Below are 26,880 nucleotides of genomic sequence, written 5' to 3' on the forward strand. Positions count from 1 at the left end.
TGTATGCTATGAAGGGAAAATTTTCTTGATAGCCGAGAAAACACGCAACGTACGAAAACGTTAATAACTATTATAAAATGAGTTTCTTTTTGTTTTATAAACATCATATTATGAGTAACAAGCATTTTAAAAATAAAATGTTGATCACCCCAAATTGCATCCTATGAGTGGTTGAAAAAAAGGCAATTCCTAAAGTTTCCGGTTTTGATGGTGCTATAGCCGCAGGCCGAACCCGACCGAAACAAAAAATGTTTCTCACGAAACTTCTTTTATATGCATAAAATATACGATCTTATTTGTATGCAAATTACTTGAAATGGTGTGAAACTTTAACGTCTGCAATCAGCATAAACAATAAGAAGAAAAATGAAAATAAATCAGTTAAGAATAACTAAATACGATGCAAAATTAATAATGATAGAGAGTTAGTTTAACAGTCAAATCACTTATTTGAAGCGAACAGCAGTGTCACCTAAGTGCACATTAATTGCTAGAACCGGCCGAAGCTGAAAGTAAATTTCCAGACATGAATTATGAAGGACTGCTCCGAGATTCGGTGAAGGCGTCAGTCCAAATATTCAGCCAAGCCGAATCTCATTCGAGATTAGTGATATAGCAAGAACTGCGACGCAAGTATGTGATACAGCAAGGAAACGTAATCTGATTATGCAAGGAAGATGGGGAACTTGGCACATATATTGTATATGTACTACGAAATGTACAACCGGCAATGTTCCAAATTCTCGATCTGTTTTACCCACAAAAATAAACATCGACATCTTTACTTTGTCTATCACCTTTGGCTTCCGACCAAACGCAGATCAATATCCGTAAATTGCTTGGCACCTGGACAACAAAACCATATAAAATTTATACGTTGCATATACAGCTGTAATATGTGGAAATAATGATTACATCGTCTTTTGTGTATCGGATGCATTCGTTTACGGTGTTACTCTCTTTGCTAGATGATCAATACTTCGTCGTGACACTGATTTAATGAAAAGAACGTTTATTTGATTCATATGTTATTGTTAAGAATATGTCAATGAAGAATTGTATAATCGCATACGAGTTGGTGAGTCATGTGACATTAAAGTTAACCTTTTAGTACTTATATTCTACTGAAAGGTATTTCAATCTGCAATCGCTTACAAGACCAATACATCTTCCCGTGTTATTACAGGTGAATAATGGAATTTAACAAAATGAATAAGGAAAATATTCATAATATATATTTAAAAAGAATTAGTGACTTTTTAGCGATTAGGATATCTTGAAGCTTTATATTGGTTGATGTTGTCCTGTAATTATAGTTCCATGAAGTTTTTGAAACGTAATCAAGATTGTGAACATTGAATTTGCATAGGTATTTTAAAAAATACCTATTATAAGTAAACACTTTCTTCAAACAAATTGTCGTTACCAGTAACACTGAAAACCTAAGCAGTGTTTGAAACTCGCTGTAAAATTAATAATTACGCGCTAATTAGAGCGATTATGTGACTAGCTTCGATGCTGATGAAACCTTTGGCTTAAAGTCGATTGAGAATACTCGACTCGTTTCATCAATTATATATATATATATATGTGTGTGTGTGTGTGTGTGTGTGTGTGTGTGTGTGTGTGTGTGTGTGTGTGTGAATTGTTGCAAGGTAAAGCATGATAATTGATTGGTTAAACCTCGTATTTATTCATATCAAAATGCGATAACACATGAATATCGGGCGAGTTGTTCAGGGCTCTCACATCGCAGCTTACCTGATCGGTCATGCTGTGCTTTCTACCTCTACTGGTGATATTTGCATCAGCGGGACAGAGTCAGGGGATAGCTGATAAAATAGACACTGATCTAGAAATTGTCCCAAGACAAGATGCACAGCAGCAAAAGGTAATGTTCTTAGAATACATTCATGTACAATTAGGAAAAATACGTTAGTATGTTATATGCATTTCGGTTAAGAAAAATATGTGAAGATATGGGGGGGGGGGGGTGTCTATAAATATCTACCTTTACATTATAAACAATACCATCAGAGTCAAACTGAACATTACGTTTTACTTGCACAAATTGTGAAAAAAGAAGAAAATAAGAAAATACATGTGTTCTTTTCATAACACCTTTTTAAGATTAAGCCTACACTGTTCTCAAGAACTTCCAATAAGATACATTTGATTTGGTTTACTAGTATTCAATAAAATAAAGGACTATTTTGCAATTTTCAATCGAATAGAAATGTTCATCAAAGAACACAAAACATGAATATTTACTTACTTAAAATCAAATGGTGAAGAAGTTTGAAATGTGTACAATCATGATACAACATCCTTATGAAAACGTGCCCTAGTCTTACAGTAAAATCGAAAACAAGCGTTTTACGCAAGGATGTCTATTGGATGTCCTAGACACGTATTGCTTCTAATATTATCTGTAATGTGTTATAGTTGCCGCATTCTATTTATATATGCCTGTCTTTAGACGGAATGTATTTTGGTACAGCGATGTCTGTACGTCCGTCATTCGTCCGTCTGCCCGTTCAGGGTTTTCTGTTTGTAATTTATTTCTCTGTCACACATCAAACTGAAACTTGTTATGTAGCTTCTTTGTGAATCACTTTAGATCATGTTGCAATTTTGATCCATTCAACCTCTCTTGCAGGAGTTTTGTCACCCACTCCCTTTTTATTTGAAAAAGTTACGGGTTGTTGAACTTAGTCCGTTTTCAGGAAATATTACATGCATATAAAGAGTGGAAGATTTGTCCGGTGAACTCCCCCAGTTTTCAGATGAGAATCTTCTTATTTTACAGTACTTATATTGGCATTGAAGGGATGTATTTGGCAAGGATTTTGATTTTCTTAAATTTTTGAGAAAGTTACAGGTTGTTGAACGTAGGCAGTTTTGAGGAATTATTACATATAGTCTACATGATTTGTCTGTTTTTCCTTCACAGTTTTCAAGTGAGGACCTTCTTATTTTACAGAGTGGATTTTGATTTTTGCAATTTTTGAGAACATTACACGTTGTTGAACTTCAAATAAACTTTAATAAAGGACATGGTTGTTCTGCGTATGGTCAGTTTTTAAATCGAGGCAAGCTACCGACAAGTCAGCATTTCGCAAATTCTATAGTCGTTATAACGATCTAGTTTGCCCATATAACCAATCATTAGGTCAAATACTGACTGATGTGTTTCATACTGATTGTTAGACCGTTTTTGACATACTGATTTTGACTACGAATAACTCGTTTACTTGATCAAGATATAGAGCTCACGGCGGGTGTGACCGGTCGACAGGGGATGCTTACTCCTCCTAGACACTTGATCCTACCTCTGGTGTGTCCAGGGATCCATATTTGTCCAACTTTCTTTTTTGTTAAAATGTATATGCTCTGAATAACGTTTAGGGTACAATTGTGTTTTACAGATATTTTTGCCAATTGAATGTACTTCAGATATTAGGTGCAACGGTTTTTAACCAATTAGATTATGATAAACCATGCTGACTCGACATACCGTTCTTCTTTTTCAAAGTATAATTCATTATAAAGAATTCGGTGATGTAAATTTTAACGATAAACACCCCACAACTGCGTTCGTTAATTTTCAACGGGGTAATATGACTTCATATAATACATTCTAAGTACATATAGAATAGCAGAGATCGGCAGATCTTGATAATATCGAAAAATAGATTGGCACTGATTTTATCTCTCAGACACGGTTCCATATGTAGTACGCACAATATCGAGTTGTCCTTCAGCTATCAGTGGCTGACAATGCAGAATTAAACGAAACAAATGCCGACGCATAAGGGGATTAAATAATGGGGAGGACAATATAAAGATTATCCGGATTATCCCCCATTGTGAAACAATGGAAGAGAATAATAGAGGAGGATGATGGATGACCTCCTCATGACTCTGAGGGGGAAAACATCCCCGTGATCTTGATCTACTTGAAGCAACAGTACATGTACCACCGTACAGTGGAAGAGGCAATGGAGAAGTCCAATGACGTCAATGTATGAAATGTGTTGTGAGGAGTCACAAAGGACAGTTTCGGATCCTTAATCGGTGTTTTCCGTTCCCTGTTCGGGTTTTCGGAGTTGAATAGCACACAATAACACAAAGGCCTAAGTCCCGATCTGGGACTTTTAAAAGGTGACATTAAAGAGGTTCGCAACCGGGAATTGGAGTAATGTCAATTTTGTTGGGAATTAGGAAATTAAAAAGAAAAACTGGGGTCGCAACGCTTGTTATTGAGCTACATTATTCTAAACATGACCTTTTCGCACTTAATATGCAATTAAACTAGATTTGTCTGTTGTTGTTAACACAACATAAACAACACAAATCAATCATTACATAAATTGGATACATAATCATGTCTTCTAACACTATGGATAAATAAAAAGTTTAATACTAGTGATAGAACCTTTTTGCATTTGAGATACGAAAAATTCATAATATCAAATTTGAGAGTTTAAAAGGGCATATTAGGAGTAATGTCAATGTCTAAAAATTTCACGTACTTTTCAGGGTCTTGTCTTGCAATTTAAAATGGAACTAAAACAAGTGGGAATTAGATACCAAATTTTTTAATTATTGGCGAAAATACTGAATTTTTAAACAAACTTTCGAGTAATTAATTTAAACTTTTTTAAGAATCGGTGTTCTGTTTGGAAAAATATATCTACCAAATCAATAATTTGCAACATTTAAACTAGTTCCAAGTCTCAACTACTTGTATCATAAATTTTAAAACTTAAATACACGTGTAGGAATCTAAAAATAGAAGATATATTGGATGAAACAGAAACTGCAATATCTCGCAGATTTAGAACTTTTTGATTAATCAATCCTTCCGTCATAAAATGTAGTACCTGCAAAACGCTTTTAATTTCAATTTTTCAACTGGATAGGGTTCAGTAATAGATGAGTAATATGTTTGCACCAATGGGATCAGTATTGAACCAGTAAATACTTAGTTGTACAGTGTAGTATCCTGCGCAGTTGTGCTCAAAAGCTCAGGAGATAACTTCCTTAGATAACCTTCTATCGACGGATCACATATGATAATGTCTAATTCCCAGTATCTTTACACAATAAACATGTTTGTATGAATTATTCATAATACAAGCAGTCTTGTTATAACTTACACATTGTATATGTTTCTTGGGATAGTAACTTTTAGTACGAGATGGAACAATTAATAGTTATAGTATAATAAATTATTACCTGTACAATATACTAATACTAACATGTAACGTTCCTGAAGCATCGTCCCTTGGTACCTTCTGTTGCTATCTATCCTTTAATATGCATATTTCTACATGTCTTTACTATTTGTACCTCTCGGGGCCCTTGAATGACAACCAATCATCTATATATGTATAATAGTAAAATTCTTCACTTATGTGTAGAAAGGATTTTAAACACCTTGCTGTACGAACATGTACACTGACCAACTTCACGACTATTAACTAAATTCGATTTTAAACGCATGTTCTAGTGTATATACACGTATAACTATGACTACTGACTCGTGATGAGTAAGACGGTCGAAATTGTATTTATGTGATTGGATTTTTTAACACATTCGTTGAATGAGATGTATAAAAGAAATGTATGTGTTGATTTAACGAGAATTTTTCCCTCATATGGAGACGTCACCAATACCGGTGAAGGGCTTATTTAGGCCTATGCCCGGCGCCTACGGCCATCGAACAGTGGAAGTTCTTTAGAGTGCCACACCTGCTGTGACATTGGCCATCCGTTTTTAAGGTCATCTTTCAGGACCCGTGACATTCACACCTGATGCCGAGCATTTGGTGATGGAACTGTCACTACCTGTTTTAACGACTTAGGTCTGTCACAACCTGGATTCGTACCCTGATCTTCCGCATATAGGTCTAGACCACTGCGGCGGTTATATATATATATATATATATATATATATATATATATATATAAAGTCAAAAAATAAAATCCAATACTCAAACTTTTATTTATAGCGCTTTCGCCCTGCAGGCTCGTCAGTAGATTTTTAAACAATGTAAACAAGTTCCATTATGACGTCATAATCATTATCACGAGGATGACGTCATAATGGAACTTGTTTACATTGTTTAAAAATCTACTGACGAGCCTGCAGGGCGAAAGCGCTATAGATAAAAGTTTGAGTATTGGATTTTATTTTTTGACTTTATTCTACCCCGATACCAAGAAAAAAGAATTTATTGAATATATATATATATATATATATATATTATTTATATATGTAAAGACATATATATATATATATATATATATATATATATATAGAGAGAGAGAGAGAGAGAGAGAGAGAGTCAAAACCATCATAAGTGTAACTAACACAATTCCAATCGCAACTTATTGGGTTGTTAATGGCTTGCCGAAAAGACCCGAGAGTGTGCGATTGGTTGTACAGATGTATGGTTGTTTCCTCGTTCTGGGCGCTTCGTTCTAGAAATTTCCATAAGGTTCAGGGGCGGATCCAGGAATTGTGGTTACGGGGAGCGCCACTTTATGAGGCAGGGGGTCTGGGGGCCGCTATAAGGCCCCAGTGGGTCCAGGGCAAAGCCCAGTTGGGGGTGTAGGGGGCGCAGTCCCCGGAAGCTCCTGGATTATACAGATTTTATAGGGCTTGAAATATGTCTGCTATTTAGTCATTTGCACTATTTTCTATCATTTTTTAAAGGTGAAATTAATAAAATGACACAAATTTAAAGGATTTTTGGGAAAAAGTTAAGTTCTCCCAATAAAATATTAAAATTTTCAAGAAATCAAAAGATTTTGTCATTTATTTCTCCGGGAGTGGAAGAAATTATTGCTTCTTTTATCGTTTAGTATATTTTTCTAAACAAGATACCACGATTTACCTTAAATTTGAAAATTTTAGGGGGGGGGGTTGAATTCAAAATTTTATTTATTCAACAGTTATCAAAACTTATTTCCTCTGTAAGATCAAAATCAAGCATAGATAACCGAAGGATTTACTTTAATCATTTAAGTTGTCTTGTAAAAAATAACCTGCCTTAGAACTGCCAAAGCGTGTCCATCAATTTACTCTCATTTTTGCTATTTCAGGGTAGGTTGTCGAAAAAGAAAGTAGGGTTTTAGATTGATTTCACGATATTAATTAATCAAGTAAGATTCTATCATAACTTATGGACTTCGGGTACCTGTAAATACGAAACGAAACTTACCGAAATGAAACAGAACTGTGTGATCATGATCTTAGACAAGAGGCCCAGGGGCCTTATAGGTCACCTGAGTATCATGTAACAACCTTCCAATGTTTGAATTAGGTTTGTGTTTAAATATAAGAATTTTACTTTTGGATGGAAGAAACATTGAATAACTATGTGGTCAGCCCCGCCTTTGCACCAGAACCCCTGACCCAGGGGCCATAAATTTCAGTTTTGAAAGAAGCATCCTTGATCATCATTATCATACTATTAGTTTGTCTACTTAATACCCAGCAGCAGAGGAGAAGATTTTCAAAGAAATAAAATGCATTTTCACTATATGATCAATAGGGCCCCACCCTAATACCAGAACCCCTGACCCAGGGGCCATGAATTTCACAAATTTGAAAGAGGCATCCTTGCTCATCATAACCATGCTATTGGTTTGTCTACTTAATACCCAAGGACAGAGAAGAAGATTTTCAAAGAAATAATGCATTTCACTATATGACTTATAGAGGCCCACCCTAGCACCAGAACCCCTGATCCAGGGGGCATGAATTTTTACAATTTTTAAAGAGGCATCCTTGCTCATCATTACCATGCTATTAGTTTGTCTACTTAATACCCAGAGACAGAGAAGAAGATTTTCAAAGAATTTCTACATTTTCACTATATGACCAATAGAGCCCCACCCTAACACAAGAACCCCTGCCCTAGGGGCCATGAATTTCACAATTTTGGTAGAGGGCTCAACGCTCATTATAATTATGCCCACAGTTTGGCTTCTTGATGTCCAGGAGTAAAGAAGACGATTTTTTAAAATTACACTCATTTTGATGGTTTTTGCCCCACCCCTCAGGCCCCAGGGGGGGGGGGCAGGGACCACGAATTTCACAATTTTTGTTCCCCTCTACCCACAGATGCCATATGCCAAAATTGGTTGAAATTGGTTCAGGGGTTTCAGAGAAGAAGCTGAAAATGTTCAAATGTTAACGCACGACGAACGACGACGGACAAAAACAGATAGCAATAGGTCACCTGAATGATTCAGGTGACCTAAAAAATCATATCTCAGGTCCCTGTAAACGTTACCACATATAAATGAAATTCGCTTCCCTGTTGATGTGGTCTTTCGGGTTGATTGATACATTTTTAAGAAGTTCATCGGTTAGCATCAAACATTGTTTGAAGAAGCTGATGTCTGAGAAAGTTGAAAGCAGGAAGACATTTAACCTTTTATTTTATCTTTAACTGCTGGGGTGCGAGTACTTCTAATAATGGAGAAATTAAGTAGTACCATATTATACGAATACAATTCGGTAAGATATATATTATTAAAAATTATTATTGATATGCAGTAAATCTAAAGATAACTTTATATATTTGGGATGTTGCTTAAACCGGAAATTGAAAACGGAAAATGGAAAATATTTCATGTAATAATATTTGGGGGAGGTCAGCATTTTGTAAAATCAAAAGGCTTATGAACAAGGGAAGCAGAAATTACAGAGAACGGGAAGACATATTCAGAATCCCCTATTTAATATACTTCATACAAATACACAATATCCACATATATACCGAGATTTGTCTATAGAACAAAATTACTGAAACATGTATTTTTGCCCCCCCCCCCCCTCCCCCCCCCCCCCCCCCTCGTTTAGTGTGTTTCCCCAGACCTCCGATCTGTGAGACTGTAATCTTCATCCTGAAATTTCTGGGTCCGAAAGTAATTGCACATGTTATGATTTAATTTTGGATATGTACTTTGTACTTACTAACCCACCCTCCTTCCAACTTTTAAAACTGTATTGACGCGGAGGCGAATGTCATTTAGATGTGGTAACTTTCACAGGGGCTTGAGATTACCATTTTTAATTACTATAATTGAAAGTGTTTGGTTATACAATGTTTCGTTTCGGTAGATTTCGTTCCGTTTCGATAGATTTCGTTTCGTATTTTACAGGTACTCTACGGACGGACTTCACCTCTTATATGAAACAATATTAAAGGTTCAAGCAGTAACTATGGAGTAAGCGTTTCGGAGTTCATTGGCAAAATTTATGAATTTAGAAGTATAGATTTTCATTCATGCTTGTCATTCCTCTTACTGCTAAAGAGGAAGAAAAGAAATGGAGCGCAAAAGTTCACAGATTTTTGGTATCAAATATTCAGTTATTTTAGCTGTTTGTCAAAGTATCAAAGGTTTTGATTAATGATTTTGAAACTCACAATACAATGAAAATTTGATTTTCTGTAATAAACGTTAACTTTTGAAAGTTATTTTACCATGATGTACTAGTCTGAAAGTAAACAATGGCTTTGTATAGAAAAATCTTTGATTTACTGTTGTAAAAACTTCTTTTACTGAGTAAAATTTCTGTTACTGTAGTAAAACTTTACCGTTGTGATTTTTATCTTTTTTGTTTTTGTTATAATGAAATAAAATCCATCATAATAACATAATAATGAATCTTACATGTAGTTGAGAGTAACATTTCACCCCGAGAAAACCATTGTCAACCGAGGCGTTACCCGTTGCTAGATACTACCGCGGAACGCGTGGTTTCTGTTCTCAGAGGGTAACAATATGTTTTTTCAAATGTTTCTTGACCAATCAGATTCGAGTATTTTACATGCAAGTATAATAATAATTGTTAAAAACTTTGATACTTTGACAAATAGCTGAAATAACTGAATAGTTGATGCAAGAAATTGTGAACTTTTGCGCTCCATTTTTTTTCTTTCTCTTTGGTTCCTCTTTTCAATTTTGGCAACCATTTGGAGACATAAATTGACTATACTAATGGTGCATGTACAGTACATGTATTATAAGTGAAAATCTGACTTACCATAATGACATATATTTTCCTTTATTGTCGTTTAAACATTATGCCTTTGATTAACCTTCTAAATGCTTTAATACGGTTAACTTCAGCGGAAATGTTGAAACGTTGAAATTTGCATCAGCACATGTAAAATAAAAATGATGATTGAATATAGTTAAGACTTTCAAACTTTAATTTGCTGTAGCTAAGAAAACGATATTTCAATTAATTTTGATAAATTTTAGAAATCTTGATTTACTATAATAGTAACGGTAAAAGCTTATGAAAGGTGAAGACAACGAACAGTGATCAATCTCATAACCCCTATAAGCACTACAAAATAGAGAGTAAGGCAAACACAGATCCCTGGATATACTAAAGTTGAGATCAGGTGTCTAGAAGGAGTAAGCATTCCCTGTCGACCGGTCACACCCACCTTGAGGCCTATATCTAGATCAGGTGAACGGAGTTATTCGTAGTCAAAATCAGTGTGCCAAGAACGACATACATATAACTAACAATCGGTATGAAACACGTCAGATAGCATTTGACCCAAACACTTACTTGCTTTTAATCCATTTTCAACATGTCCCCTGTCCCGGGTTTACGTTAACTGGTCTTGGGAGTTGTCAAAATAGGGGACCAGTTAAGAGAAAGTAAACAGTTGTGATTTAAACCCGGGACAGGGGACATGTTGAAAATGGATTAAAAGCAAGTAAGTGTTGATTTCCTTGTGACGGTTTTGTGCATTACTGCTAAATGTTTGAAAACAAGTTGTCTATTGCGTAAATCCAGGCACATCTGAGTCGAAAAGTCGGTCGAAGCATAAACCGTCACCGACTCCGGCATTTACACGTTTTCCAGAATCAAAATATGAATGCATGCGAAGAGAAGTCGATGAAGGCTATGCCTCTCGACTTCTCTAAAGAGAATATGTTACACCCCAAATCGTCGCCGTTGCGACGATTTGGGACAAGATTGCTTATCATAAGGGGTGACAATTTGGGATGTACTATTGTACACCCCAAATCGTCACTCGTCAATATTTCATTGACGTTTTTAGGATAGATTACACAGAAGTTATTTTATTGTACCCCCTCTTATATGGGGGCTACATTGGTTTCACTTGGTCTGTTTGTCTGTCTGTCCACACTCATATCTCTAGTGTTTGTCGACCTATTGGGCTGAAATTTTATATGTAGATTACACGTGACCCTGTGGCATGCCTCCCCAAAAATGAGAATTCTGGAATGAGAGCTAACAGGCATAATCAAATACAATATATGCCACTAACAAATATGCGGTGCACAAGACCTAACAACCCCACGATCAGCAAAAGGACCCTACAAGTAAAGGCAAAATGATTTATTGTCGAACATATCTCTCTTTCTCTCTGGAGGACTGGACAAAAAAATTCCACCACCACCACCATCAATATTAGTTATGTAGACACTTAGATGGGTACTACGAAAATATATGGGGTCCTTGAAAAATATCATATTGGGCGAGGCGTTATCCTAAGGATGATTTTACCTATACATTGATTAAAGGCATATTGACATTATTCATTCTTGATGCTTTTCTAATGTACATGTGTACAATTGTCATAATAAATGACTGCAATGTGTGTATTCTTGAGAAAATTTATCAAAAGTACACCAATGGAAAAATGGCTGTAACATTTAAACCATCAACAACGGGATAAAAACAAGTTTTTTCAACAAACTAAATTCAAAGTTTTCGTATACCTATGACGTCATAATATGTGCTGACTCCAATGACGGGGTATCATTCTCTAACTGGAGTTCCATGCGCTACTTGCACTATATGTAAGTGAAGCTTGTGTAACGCGCCCTCTGGTGAGTTGATTGATTGATTGTTTTGCTGTTCTCCGCCACACTCAACAATTTTTCAGTTATCTGGTGGCGCCCAGTTTTCATTGGTGGAAGACAGAACCAAGATACAATGTACCTGGGAAGAGACCACCGACCTTCCGAAAGTAAACTGGGAAACTTTCTCACTTATCCGGCGGGAGTGGAATCGAACCCGCGCCGACCAGAGGTGAGAGGCGGTGTGATTTTGAGCACGATGCTTCAACCACTCGGCCATGGAGCCACCACCCCCACCCCCACCCACCCCCCCCCCCCCATCCCCGTGAGAGAATGGATGGGGAATACATATTCTCATGACGTCGTGGTATACATACGTGGTCAGTAAACCACATGGACGGGGCATATTGAAAATATATAGTTAGTAAGAGACATAACATCGTCGTATGTTTCAGCCAATGAAATTCCAAGATTTTTATCAGAGGCATGATAACAACAAATACAACTCTTTCAATAGAAACAACACCACTACCTACCAAAACAACAATAACAAATACTGTGATCATAATAATGTTTAAAAAAATATACAACAGAACAATTAAAATTCAAAGTAGAAGATTAAAATGTCCTGCTTATAGAGTCCAGAGAACATTTTGCGGTTATAGCTGGACCACAAAAGAAGAAAGACGAGGATAGGAGAAGGAGTTAACAAACAGGGCCAGTTTGTATGTAAATGATGTTTCCAAATAGTTGCAGCAAGGGGGACGACAATTTGGGGTGTGAGGTTATGCCCAAATCGTCGCCGGTGACGATTTGGGACAGGCGACGATTTGGGGTGTAACAGGATGCAACTCCTCCAAAACCGCTCAACGGATTGTTAGTCATCACGCTGTGCCACCATTTTTACAGGAGTTATGGGACTTTGGTGAATTCGTACATGCTACACTATGGGAACACTGTGGATGCAACTCTTTAAAAACCGCTCAACAGATTTTGATCAAATGTAGGATTGTTAGTCAATTCTGGCCTTCAATTCGACATTTAGATATATCGACGACATTTTTTCTATTAACAATAATGACTTTTATTCATATGTCGATTCGATATATCCTTGCAAGCTCGAAATAAAAGACACCACAGAGTCGTCCGCTTCTGATTCATACTTAGATATTTTATTCAAAGTAGATATTAACGGCAAACTAACAACTCAACTTTATGACAAACGGGATGATATCAGCTTCTCCATCATCAACTTCCCATATTTATGTAGCAATATTCCATTATCACCTGCATATGGTGTTTATATCTCTCAACCGATTCGATTCAGAAGAGCTTGTTCTGCGTATGGTCAGTTTTTAAATCGAGGCAAGCTACTGACAAACAAGTTGATGGCACAGGGGTTTCAACAGTCTCGTTTAAAGTAAGCATTTCGCAAATTCTATGGTCGTTATAACGATATAGTTTGCCAATACAACCTATCATTTGGTCAAGTGCTGTCTAACGTGTTGCATACCGATTGTTAGACCGTTCCTGGCACACTGATTTTGACCTTGGATAACCCCGTTTACTTGATCAAGATATAGGCCTTACGGCGGGTGTGACCGGTCGACAGGGTATGCTTACTTCTCCTAGGCACCTGATCCCACCTATGGTATGTCCGTGTTTGCTTAACTCTTTATTTTGTATTGCTTATGGGATTTATGAGATTGATCACTGTTCGTTATCTTCACCTTTCAACATAATTATGCATTTGATAATATTGCGCCACCATTTTCATTCGACATATTTTACAGGAGTTATGAGTCTTTGTTGAAATCGTACATTACATATGTACGTGCTACACTACAGGAACACTTTGTGGATACAACTCTTTAAAAACCGCTCAACGGATTTTGTTCATATTTTGTAGGATTGTTATTCACCATATGTAGTTGATCATATTCCACCGCAATTTGGATTCTACAAATTTTTACAGAAGTTATGGGACTTTTGTGCTTTAACTTTTTTTGCGGTGATGGGGGACAATCAATGGAAGTTACGTTTTATGTAATAAATACATTTAATATTCTAGTTCATAGATGCAGATTTTTCAACTCAAGAGAACTTGGATGGTGAAAGTGTTGACCTCCAGGACAGTCCCATTCTGGACGAGAATGTAAGTGTTGTACTGTTAACTACCGTGCGTATTTCGTCTAAATTATATTGAAGTTATACCGTTGATATACCGGGGTATGTTTACATCAATGCTAATTGTATAATTTTACTTGCATATATTTTGGATGAATTCGTCCTTCAGTTTCTTGAGCACAACAATAAAAACTTGTTATCAATCAAAAATGGATGCGTGGGTTGTTATGTAGATTTTCTTGTTTATTCTGGTTGTAATTAGTATAAACATCAAATTACTAAAATGTTTGGAACTTCTATAATGTTCAAAAATTGTGATATAAAATTGTGATTATGTCCATCGTTATCATCGAAGCAGGTACTGACAAATACAGTCTCGTTTGAACTCCTGTCATTAAATCAAATGCTGCCTGACGTGTTTCATAACAACTGTTCAGGTGTTCTTTACATACACATGTACTGATTTGGACTATGATTGATTGATTGATTGTTTTGCTGTATTTCGCCACACTTAACAATTTTTCAGTTATCTGGTGGTACCCAGTTTTTATAGGTGGAAGAGAGAGCCCAGATACAGTGTACCTGGGAAGAGACCACCGACCTTCCGAAAGTAAACTGGGAAACTTTCTGGATCACTCCGTATACATGTACCTATAGAACTAGGGCTTATGGCATGTGTGACCGGTCGACAATGAATGTTTACTCCACCTAGGCACCTGATTCCACCTCTGGTGTGTCCAGGGGTCCATATTTACCCTACTCTGAATCTTGTATTCTTTATGAGATTGATCATTGTTCGCTATATCTTGACTTTTCATGCAACTTTATCCAATGTTTTCCCACTGCATTGGATATAGTTGTGAAATTTTAGACCAAAATTAGTTTCAATTGAATTTATTCATTTCATTTATATAAGCATAAATTTAATATCCATCTCATATTGAAAAAAGTATGTAGCAAGTGGCCTTAATGACACAGCTGCATTATATACACAACACACGAAAAATCCAGGGATGAAGAGCTAAATGTATTCTTCATGTTTGCATTCTACATGTATATCATTACAAATATTTTGCTTTCTATTAAAAAAAAATATTTCCATTAAAATATTCATCATAATTTATATGAATATAATATCAATATAAGCCTCAAAGAAATACTGCACCACAACTTTAAGAAAGTATCAATAATGGCCATTTAAGACAGTGATTTATATTTGCGCCAAAAAGCCAACATCATACATATACTAACAAAACGCGTATAATCCTGGTTCTCCAACAACTGATTTGTATTAAGCAGACTGATATTGAGACACTGCATATCGATTAGCATGAAAGGTGAAGATAACGAACAGTGATCAATCTCATAACTCCTATAAGCAATACAAAATTCAATTGGGCAAACACGGACCCCTGGCTATACCAGAGGTGGGGTCAGGTGCCTAGGAGGAGTAAGCATCCCCTGTCGACCGGTCACACCCGCTTATGAGCCAAAAAAAAACACACCCCAAAAAACAACTGATATTAATACCCTGTTTTACAAACTGTTACACGCAGTATTAAGGATATCTACATACTGTTCATTTGGTTAGTAACTGAGAATGGCATACCGACCTATTGTTTGGTACATTCTCCTAGCGAGCGCTACTGTCAAACTTAAAGCTACCTACCCCGTAGAACTACCTCTTCCGCACCATACCTTTAAAAAATGAATCAAAAAGAGTATATGCTTAGAACGAGATGAAGAAGATTGTTAATCCTAGGATCTAATTATAACCATGCATTTTAGCTTATAAACAGAATATTTTGTTACACTGGGTATATGTACGTCTCCATGCTATGAAGAGTCCGCTAATGACCCAACTGGAAAGTGCTTATCGAAGTAAATGTATTGAGATGGGGAGATTACGTATACATTAAATAAGATTAATTCTGAATTTCTGTGGTCTTTTTACCAGTAAATCTATCAGTTATTGAATTATATTACGAATGGCAATCAAATCTACATGTATATAGTCGATCTGATGTGACCGTCTACTCTCCAAACAGGTGAAACTAATCAATATTTTAATTAGCCCATTTCTTAACCATAAGATGGTAGCAGCTAACTTATAATCAATGCACTGCACATACTCGTATAAGTAGAATTTTTAGCGAGGATTTGATTTTGGCATTATTAGCGAAGGTGAAATTGCTAAAATTGAATATACTAACAATTCATTCCGTATCGTACGTACATGTATTAGTTATCTTTCTTGGAATTATAAAGTTGCTAAAATTAGCTCTTGCTAAATATATATACCCATTTTTATGAGAATTACCCTAAATTTGTGTCTCACTAAAATTTCCACGATTATATTAACAATATCATTTCTTAGTAAGCGCTCTGTTTATATCATACACAATATGTGCCGTTAGGAAATGTATAATAAAATTTTATCTCGTAATTTTCATTAATCTATAATCAACAATAAATGTTTAGTTATTATACAAACTATGTACATTTGTCGCATTTTTATATTGCTCTTGAAACTTAATTTTCTACTCTTGATATTTTGCAGGATGACAACGAGGGAGATGGAGATAATGCTCACGAATTTCATGTGGTTGGAAAGAAGGGCCAGTCCAACGCGGCTCACAACAAGTGGCGATGCTATCATGTTAGTTGATGTATTGTACCTGACCGACTCATTTAAGAAAAAAAATCATTTTATCAACTTCAAAGGGCTATGAAGTGAGGTCGTCATGTGGTCAAATCCCAAAGGGCTTCTCTGTAGATTTGATCATAACTCACCGCCCCACTAGCTAATTGTGTTGCTGTGGATGTGTTTTTGCAAACACTTTCTTTCCAATTCACGCTACCGATAGCCAGCTAAATGTATATGTTTTCATCTGATTAATATTCCTGTATTGAGCTGGCGTTTAAAGTTATGATCTCCCAAAACATCATTGAAAATTGAAGCTGTTTTGGGTGTTTATATTTAGCAAAGAAATACCACAGCTGCATACATCTTATCATACCATAATTTCTTGATATCGCAGTAATTAAATTTCTCAGTTTTCTATTCATAATAGCGGAAAATTAATATCTATATTACTGATGAAGACGACACTCTGGAAAGAAATGAAACGGAGTGTCTAGAATACCACCGTCAACAGGAAATAGCAATGCAACACGGCCGTATGCCTGAAGATGTCCCTTTTCCTGGTGTACCATGTGAGGTAGTCATTATGGCCGGTTTATGTTCTATATACTATATCATTTAAAGTCTGAACCGATTACATTGTTGAGAAAGGCATCAGTATTTCAATCATGATCTCCCAAAACATCATTGAAAATTGAAACTGTTTTGGGTGTTTATATTTAGCAAAGAAATATCACAGCTGCATACATCTTATCATACCATAATTTCTTGACATCGCAGTAATTAAATTTCTCAGTTTTCTATTCATAATAGCGGAAAATTAATATCTATCTCACAGCGGGTGTGACCGGTCGACAGGAGATGCTTACTACTCCTAGGCACCTGGTCCATGTTTGCCCAACTTTGTATTTCCTATAGGAGTTATGAACTTTATCACTATTCCTTATCTTCATCTGTTTATTCATAAACTTGAATTTCACCACAGATGTCTATTCCGACGAACGGGGAGACAAGGAGGGATAAAAGATTCGCTCATAAAAATGCTGGTGTCTGGGACTTTGGGATTGTTCCATATGTCTTTGATATTGAAATAATGGCCGGTGAGTGGTTGAATTCTGTCACCAATAAAACCCTTTTTATGAACATAGACCAATGTTAGGTTACATTTAAAGAAATATTATTTTACAGATAAGGATAAACAGATGGGGCGAATGCGAGCTCACAATCATTATGAGTACTGGACCTGCATACGTTTCGTTCCATACAATGAAACAACACAAAGGGACTACAAGCTGGGTCACAACAACTACCTAAATCACATACTTGATGAAGGGTAAGCATATGGAAGTAAAAGACTTGAATCTATATGTACTAAAATATATCTAATACAAATTGTCCCATGGGGATCCGGGTTAGAATATGTCCTCATTACCCCCTTGCTTGTCGTAAGAGGCGACTAAATGGGGTGGTCCTTCGGATGAGACCGCAAAAACCGAAGTCCCGTGTCACAGCAGGTGTGGCACGATAAAGATCCCTACCTGTTCAATGGCCATAAGCACCGAGTATAGGCCTAGATTTTGCAGCCCTTCACCGGCAGTGGTCACGTGACGTCTCCATGAGTGAAATATTCTCGAGAGGGACGTTAAACAATAGACAATCAATCAATCTAATACAGATTACTTTTGCTATTACTACATGTACAAAGAGAGAGGGGAGTAAATGTATATACATGATCTGCGTAAGGGCTCTTTCTAGTAACCTTAAATAAAACACAGTATATACAGTGCTGGTGATCTCTGGGATTAAATCCATACCTTCAAAGCCATTATTGATTACTGAGAGATTACATTAGGCTAATCTCTCAATGACCCGACTCGCATTGATATCTGACATTCAGAATTCTCTTCTTCTTTTTTTTTAATTTATTAATTTTTTATTTACAAATATCGACATAAGACAAAAGAACATTTGTCATTTTTTTCTAACCACTTTCACACTCACACTCATATTTTTGTTGGTAAGTGCTTGCATTTTTAATATAATTGTAAGAGAAAAATGATAACAATACAGAGCTCGAGTAAATAGATAAAAGTACACGTGGCTTCAAAAGTAGAAAAAAATATTGCTTAAAATAGCAAAATTATAAAAATTTTATGCTGTCAAAAAGTATCCATACATGTATATGCCAGGTATTTTCAATTTTTTGTATTTCTAAATTCTGATACGCAATACATTTTTCAAACTTGTATCTGTTGTATAGATAGATTAATACATGTAATTCCAAGAATCTTGGCAATTTGGTTTTTTTTTTCAATTAGAATTTGTTCTTAATGTTGTTCTCAAAGATGGAAATGTTGCGTACCAAAATTATACTTTTAATGCTTCGTTGGATATTGCTCCATGCTCGTGTTCATTTCGATTAAAATAATACGAACGATGGTAAAAAAGATATTCGTATATCTTATATAAAGCTATTCCTTTATCATTTAGTAAATTGTTACAGTAGTATTCTAAATAGATTTGCCACAGACGTTGCAATTTGCAATATTTTACTTTAAAACTTTCTACTCACTAATGCAAGGGGAAGATAACGAACAGTGATCAATCTCATAACTCCTATAAGCAATACAAAATAGATAGTTGAGCAAACACGGACCTCTGGACACACCAGAGGTGGGATCAGGTGTCTAGGAGGAGTAAACATCCCCTGTTGACCGGTCACACCCGCCGTGAGCTCTATATCTTGATCAGGTAAACGGAGTGATATCTCATAAATAACCAGTCGCGGTGGCTCATGGTTAAAGCTTTCGCTGGGAAGACGTTATATGAGCTCTTACTATTCGTGCTATATCGGCGTCCGACTCACAAGTACGTACATAGTGTAGCATCTTTTTTCAAAGTGGGCCGCCGGAGAAAAAATTACTTAACAATTATATGAAAATTTTAGACAAGAATGAACTTATAACAAACAAACATACAGCATTTCATAAATGTCATGTCAAAACAAAACAAAATGTTTTACTAGAGATGAAAAAGCCATCAATACGCCCCATTCAATGACGGTTCCAATACTTCTGGCACTTCTGTCTTTTATATATATATATATATATGTGTGTGTGTGTGTGTGTGTGTGTGTGTGTGTGTGTGTGTGTGTGTGTGTGTGTGTGTGTGAGAGAGAGATCGAGATCTACATGTATATGATTTTTAGAGTATGATTGGATGATAGAAAACACAGTTCATAAATAAAGAAATATGGTTTGACTATTTTGCTGAAAACTATTCTCTTGAGATTCAACTGTAACTCAGAAATAAGTTATTTTCTTTCAATTTTCATCTTTTATGTTTTCCTTAGCTGCTGGTCATCAGTTGGAAATAAACGAAGCAAGAATGGTCAAAATATTAACTGTTGTGGTAACGTAAGTTGTTGTAGTGGTGATGTTAGTTGTTGTAGTGGTGACGTAAGATGTAATGGTGACGTAAGTTATTGTAATGGTGACGTAAGTTGTTCCAGTAACGGAAGTTGTTATTGTGGTAATGTAAGTAAATAAAATGATTTAAAAGTTATGGGATTTTTTTAACCACCAAACTAAAAATATCACACGAATGTAATGAATCAAGCTTACAAAATCATTTTAAATAGTAGTTATGATAGAATACATTTTGAAACTCCCAAAAATATCAGATATAGACTTTAAAAATATAGAGATGCAATTTTAGGATATTTGTGTTCATGAACTTGGCCATGTTTTTGGATTACATCATGAGCAAAGGAACCCCTTACATCATAACTACTTGGATGTACACTATGGTAATATTCTGGAAGGTAAGTTTGATTAATTAGCAAACAATTAGGAATTATATAGAAAATATCAATGCTCAAGTGGTTAATACTTCATTGGAGCATACACAGACAAGTAAAAAAAATGCGCTAGAGCTGCTCATCTACTAAATTTTCGAATTGACTTGTTTTTTACTTTCATCATCAAAGATGCAATAGTCACCATAGTCTTCTTGATGTGTCACTCCATCTGTCCGTCGTTCAACACATTTTTGTGACATCAAATTGGGGCTGTTTGTCACGTTTCTTGTCACTTCCGATGAAGTGTTTCCGGTGACAAACAAAACATATGGCAACCCCGATACAGTATTATGAATATAGAATTGGGCCAACTACACGTCCGAAAAACCAACACTTATGCAGGGGTTGACAAATATCTTGTTTAAGCACTTGCCCCTCGGGCAAGTGGTTAGGCAAAATTTACTTGTCCAACCTTTCAATCTACTTGCCCCACCAACATTGCTCATTGTGGTAGAGATTTTAATTAACACCCAAATTAATATAATGTATACAATATTTGTGTTCTTTATTTCACTTTTCTCCAACTTCATATTCTTAGCCACGGAAATCGCGTTTATCTGGCGATAGTAAGTTGTGCAAAACACGTGGACTTCACTGGTTTGGCGAGACTTCGGGGATTCCGCGCAAAAGAGTTTGCAATCCTTTAAAAACAAATTGTTCTTAGCGTTACCAACAGTTGGAATCTCCCTGCTAATAGTACAGTATGTTAAGTTACTTTCCACATCATATTTCACCCACGGCTTTCCATGATTTCATGTAACACCGCTTCCTCTGAGTTTTCTCGTATTCCGCATGCTTTGATACCGAAGGTCCAGGACTTGCATTGTTATTTTAAACGTCAACTAATTGCTAGTCATCGTATTTCCGAGCCTTTTCGCTTGACTTTAGTTATGAATTTGTCCATGCTTGGACCCGAGCCGCAATGTCAAACGTAAATGTTTTTTACGCGCTTGACCTTCAGACCGTGGCTAAAAATCGTCAATTGTTAACTCGTACGAAAATCTACTTTCATTTCCAATGCAAAAACCGATAGTTGTGGTTTAAAAAATCACTTGCCCACGTGCAAGTTCGTATTTATTTTTCACTTGCCCGATTGGAAAAATCACTCGCCCCGGGCGTCGGGCAATGGGATTTGTTAGCCCCTGCCTTATGCGTAAATCGAAGAACACTGTGTACCACAACCATGTTTTCATGTCCGTGTTTGACAAGTAGGCGTACAGTGTGAAAGCAATGAAGTCGTACAAAGTGACTTAGAAGTGTAAGGAGATGTATACGTTCGTGATTATTCGATTCTAAAATATCATTACGCAATTCATTTATTCGTTTTATTCAACTTGCATCTTCTCTTTCAATTCAAACAACTAGCCCTATCATTGTTAATAATTAGACATAGGCAAATGTACAATGTAACCAAGTAGATGATTTTGCGATGTGGCTAATATTGACGGGGGGGGGGTGTATGGTTATATTATGGCTTTTTACAACCCGGTTTTTCAATTTAAGCAATTAAATGGAATGGGTATTGTTAAGGTTGATCGATCCTCATGTGATGTCATAGGTTTTTGCAAAAATCTTAATAAATTAAACTTTGCGCATGATAGAAATATATCTTTCTGAGGAATTTTATTCACTGGATATAATAAAAAATCTGGTAAACTATTAATACTAAAAAAGTTTATATTTTCCATAGATAATCAATTATTCATGATTTTAAAAAAAATTGTCAAGGGCAATAACTCCTATGCTGGAACTTCCTCTAATGGATGTCTATTATACATTGGTTTTCCTAATATCCACAATTAATCTATACATATTTATGAATTAGCATTTTTTTCTTAAATTGTTGATACTTAAAGTTTGTCATTTCAACAAGTTTTTATACTTTTGTACATTTGTATACTTCTGTTTTTGTATGTCTGACATCTTTAAAAAGGTGGCAACATATACATTTTCGTTGGTTATTAATTAAATTAAATTATATTGAGTGGAAATTAATAAAGTTTTTTCCACTTTTAACCATTAATATTGATAAGTCACATGAGGATGGACTTGATTAAGTGTGTATATTTAGCAAGAAATTGCAGGGCGCGGGAATATCATGAGGCAACCGCCAAAGAGAGTACTTTTAGTGGTTGGGGCAACCACTAAAAGTATGGAATGATTCGTAGAATGTGTATTTTTTTATTATTATTAACGTCTGTTAAGATCCAAATAGAACAAGATATATTTGTAAAACATATACGCCCCAATGGTCCAAAATTTACAAGGGTTATAAACATGCATCATTTGGTTGATAGTAGTATCACCAATTCAGAAACATTGAGCAGACAATATCTTCCTATGTCAGGAGTGGATAGACCATGTGACCTAATAGGGGTCATCTACTCTTTATGCTGTACTAGTGTACCAAGTTTGACCTAAAATCAATAGGGGTCCTCTACTCTTTATGCTGTACCAGTGTACCAAGTTTGGCGTCAATCAAGCAAAATAATTCTTTAAAATAGAGGAGACAATAAATCACAATGTCCAGTTTGACCGCATGACCTGAAAATCAGTAGGGGTCATTTACTCCTTCAAATGTACCAGTTTACCAAGTTTGATGTCTTTCAAGCAAAGGGTTCTCAAGATATTGAGATGACAGTATCTTCCTATGTCCAGGTTGACCCTTGACCATGTGACTTCAAAGTCAAAAGGGGTAATCTTCTCCTAGATGTACCAGTGGACCAAGTTTGATGCCTGTCAAGCAAAGGGTTCTCAAGATATTGAGAGGACAGTATATTCGTATATCCAGTTTGACTCTTGACCATGTGACCTCAAAATCAATAGGGGTCATCTTCTTATTAAGATGTACCAGTGTAAGATTGATTGATTGAATATTGTTTAACGTCCCTCTCGAGAATATTTTACTCATGGAGACGTCCGTACTGCCGGTGAAGGGCTGCAAAATTTAGGCCTATGCTCGGCGCTTATGGCCATTGAGAAGGGATGGATCTTTATCATGTCACGCCTGCTGTGACACGGGACCTAGGTTTTTGCGGTCTCGTCCGAAGGACCGCCCCATTTAGTCGCCTCTTACGACAAGCAAGGGGGTACTGAGGACCTATTCTAATTTCTAACCCGGATCCCCACGGGAACACCAGTGTACTAAGAAGTTTGATGTCTGTCAAGCAAATGGTTCTCAACATATTGAGCATATTCCTATTTCAGTTTGACCATGGATCTTTGACCATGTGACCACAATAGTAATAGGGGACATCTACTCCTCACCATATATCCTTGTACCAAGTTTAATGTCTGTCAAGAAAAAATTTCTCAAGATATTGAGCGGACAGTATCTTTCCATATCCAGAGTGAATTGGCCTTTGACTTTTTGACCTGAATAAATAATAGGGGTCCTCTTTTACTCATAACGAACCCACATATGAAATCTCATTACGATCAAGTGAATGGTTCTTAAGATATTGAGCGGACAACATGTGGTCTACCGACCGACAGGTGCAAAGCAATATGTCCCTCTTCTTTGAAGGGGGCATAAAAAGGTTGTTTGTTTTAATCTAGTTCGATCCGGTTTTTATTGCTATCTGTCCGCGGGCATATGTAGTACACATTCCACAAACTCCCCGACGCATTTCACAGCATTGTTGAATTTAGAATAATAAATAACACTTACCTATATTACACGATTACACGCCCTTCCTTCTATTTCCCATTCTCATCGTCCAGATATGGAGGTCGTTACCAAATATTTCAGCTGTTACGTTTTAATAACTTGCAGGTCAATAATATCGATATCTTACGTACTTAACAGTAATTTTAAATAACACAGAAAATATAAATAAAATGTCTTTCTTCTTTTTAAACGGGAGATGAATGTCGCGAACACTGCAGAAAAAATTACATTGTCTGATATGCATTTTGTCTGCAATGTCAGCAACATTTGTATCCCGTTTGACAAACCAAAGAAAGCATTTTATTGATTTCAAGGCAATAAGTTGAACATCTTGTGTTTGCTTTATTATATTATAACTAACAAAGACTGAGTGACCGGAGCACTCAAATGTTAATACATCTATCTAATCTTACAACTGTTAATACATTTATCTAATCTTACAACTGGCATCTTATTATTTAAATCAATAATGAGACAAACTTTTAATTATATTCAAAAGTAAATTATCTGTTAACCTAGCTTTAGTTATTTCATTATCATGAAATAAATCCGTTATTTCCTCTTACTGGAAGATCCGGGTTAGAATAGGTCCTCAGTACCCCCTTGTTTGTCGTAAGAGGCGACTAAACGGGCGGTCCTTCGGAAGAGACCACAAAACCGAGGTCCCATGTCACAGCAGCTGTGGCACGATAAATATCTCTCCCTGTTATCCCAGCTTTAATTATTTCATTATCATAAAATAAAGCCGTTATTTCCTCTTACTGGAAGATCCGGATTAGAATAGGTCCTCAGTAAACCCTTGTAAAACACTGACCACGACTGACACACGGACGCGTCGAATATAACTAGTTTGCTGAGGACTGAACCCGGGACCTCTGGCCAGTGCTCTGCCGAGCAAAAATTACAAAAATTATTCGACGTAAAACAATCCAAAATACTACAATTGATATGCTGCAGTAATCACAAACGACGTTTTCTTTGCAAGACTTCCGAATGAAGCAACAATTTATACCGCCGAAGCAAAGGGTATTCAGCTTGCGTTTGAATACATAAAAACTTCTAAAGACAAACATTTTACTATATTGTCAGACTCCCTATCATGTCGTCAGTCAATAAACAACGTGAATATTTATCATCCATATAGTTTAGATATCTTACACCGGTACTACCTTTTAACTACACAAGGTAAAATAGTTGAGTTCTGCTGGATCCCAAGTCACAAGTCACATTGGTATCCATGACAACACCAAAGCAGACAAAGCGGCAAAAATGCACTTCAAGGTGATTTTGTACACTTCAAAATTCCCTACACTGATTTTAAATATTTCATTAAACTATATGTATATTCTCTTTTGCAAATATATTGGGATTTCTGTGACACAAGTAAACTTTATTCTATTCAAAACAAAGCAAACAATTCGTGTAACATCGTAATGAAACGCCAAGACGAAGTGATTATTTCTAGAATACGCATCGGACATTCAAAATTGACCAATTCGTACCTACTAAACAGAGAACCTCAGCCTGAATGCATATCTTGTGACTGTCCATTAACTATACATCATTCTTTTAGAATGTAGTGATTTTACGCCCATACGAAATGAACTTTTTAATAGTGTTCAATCAATGAAAGAACTTTTTACAAATATCGATAATCATTATATTTTACAATATTTACAAGAATGCGACTTTTAAAGAAAATTTTTAAAACTTTTATAATACAACTGTTTATATACACGAATTGTTTGTTTTCTAACCTCTTTATATATTTTTAACTTTTATGTCCGTCAGATGGGGCGTTAAAGGGTGTCCCGTGACAAGGATCACAATCCCCTTGGCACGCAAAAAATCGTTTCCCTGATGTTCAAAAAAGAGTAGGCCCACTGGGGGCCGTCAGGGAAACTCAAACACTCACAACCAAACATAATTCAATTATTTAACCGCCGTAAAATGGCTGAAATATTGCCAAAACGGCGTTAAAAGTCAATCAATGATCATCCGCCGCAGAAGCGGTCGATCTTTTTGTGGTTGTGTTAGAAAGTGCGCAATAATAAATCATCTTTCATTGTTTCGATAGAATAATTCCTTATCAATAGCATGTATAAAAGTTCTGAATTTAAAAAAAATGGTTAAAACGATATGGACATAAGTGTTGATAACTACAATCAATATGTTTAACTTTTATTCATTATTGAACAAATTTTTCGAATTTACGATTTTATACAATTGTTTTAGTACAGTAACTTTTGTAGCGGAATGGCAATGTGTAAAATATAGAAGCTACCCATTATGGGTTTCCAGATATTTAATAAATGAATTCATAAAAACAAGTTAATTTGATTTGAATATGCTCTAGCTTCAAATATTTTTATATATGTATCTTTTGCTTTATTTCTGCAAATCAGAGTTGCAGGCCACACTCCAGCAAATAATACCGCCATCATCACGTGACACAGATCTAGGATGTGAGGATATGCCTTGCCAATGCATTCTGTTGAAACCCAAAATCTAATAATATTCATTTTTGCTTCATTTGTATACCATCATGATGGTACTTCAACATCTTCAATTTACCTTATAATAAGCATCGGCGGATTCAGGATTTCAATTTAGAGGGTGTGGATAAAAAAAATCAGATCGAGGTCTGTTGGCTGCTTTTAAGTTCCTAGATCGCCCTAATGGGGGACAAAAACCCTGGAACGTCTC

The 26,880-nt window shown here is 35.9% G+C and overlaps 1 protein-coding gene across 1 annotated transcript in view; it reads left to right on the forward strand.

Moving 5' to 3' along the window:
- Positions 1-1,751: 1,751 nt before the first annotated feature.
- LOC125652118 (uncharacterized) overlaps positions 1,752-26,880 on the forward strand; it is a 62,999-nt gene continuing 37,870 nt past the window's right edge. The window contains exons 1-8 of the mRNA XM_048881089.2: positions 1,752-1,891; positions 13,946-14,029; positions 16,562-16,660; positions 17,076-17,222; positions 17,631-17,745; positions 17,834-17,978; positions 19,998-20,061; positions 20,363-20,468. Coding sequence (XP_048737046.2) covers positions 1,772-1,891; positions 13,946-14,029; positions 16,562-16,660; positions 17,076-17,222; positions 17,631-17,745; positions 17,834-17,978; positions 19,998-20,061; positions 20,363-20,468 — 880 coding nt within the window. The 5' untranslated portion in view covers positions 1,752-1,771. The remainder of the gene's footprint in view (positions 1,892-13,945; positions 14,030-16,561; positions 16,661-17,075; positions 17,223-17,630; positions 17,746-17,833; positions 17,979-19,997; positions 20,062-20,362; positions 20,469-26,880) is intronic.

This window comes from Ostrea edulis, chromosome 5 (genome assembly GCF_947568905.1).
Source record: "Ostrea edulis chromosome 5, xbOstEdul1.1, whole genome shotgun sequence".
Lineage (NCBI taxonomy): Eukaryota > Metazoa > Mollusca > Bivalvia > Ostreida > Ostreidae > Ostrea > Ostrea edulis.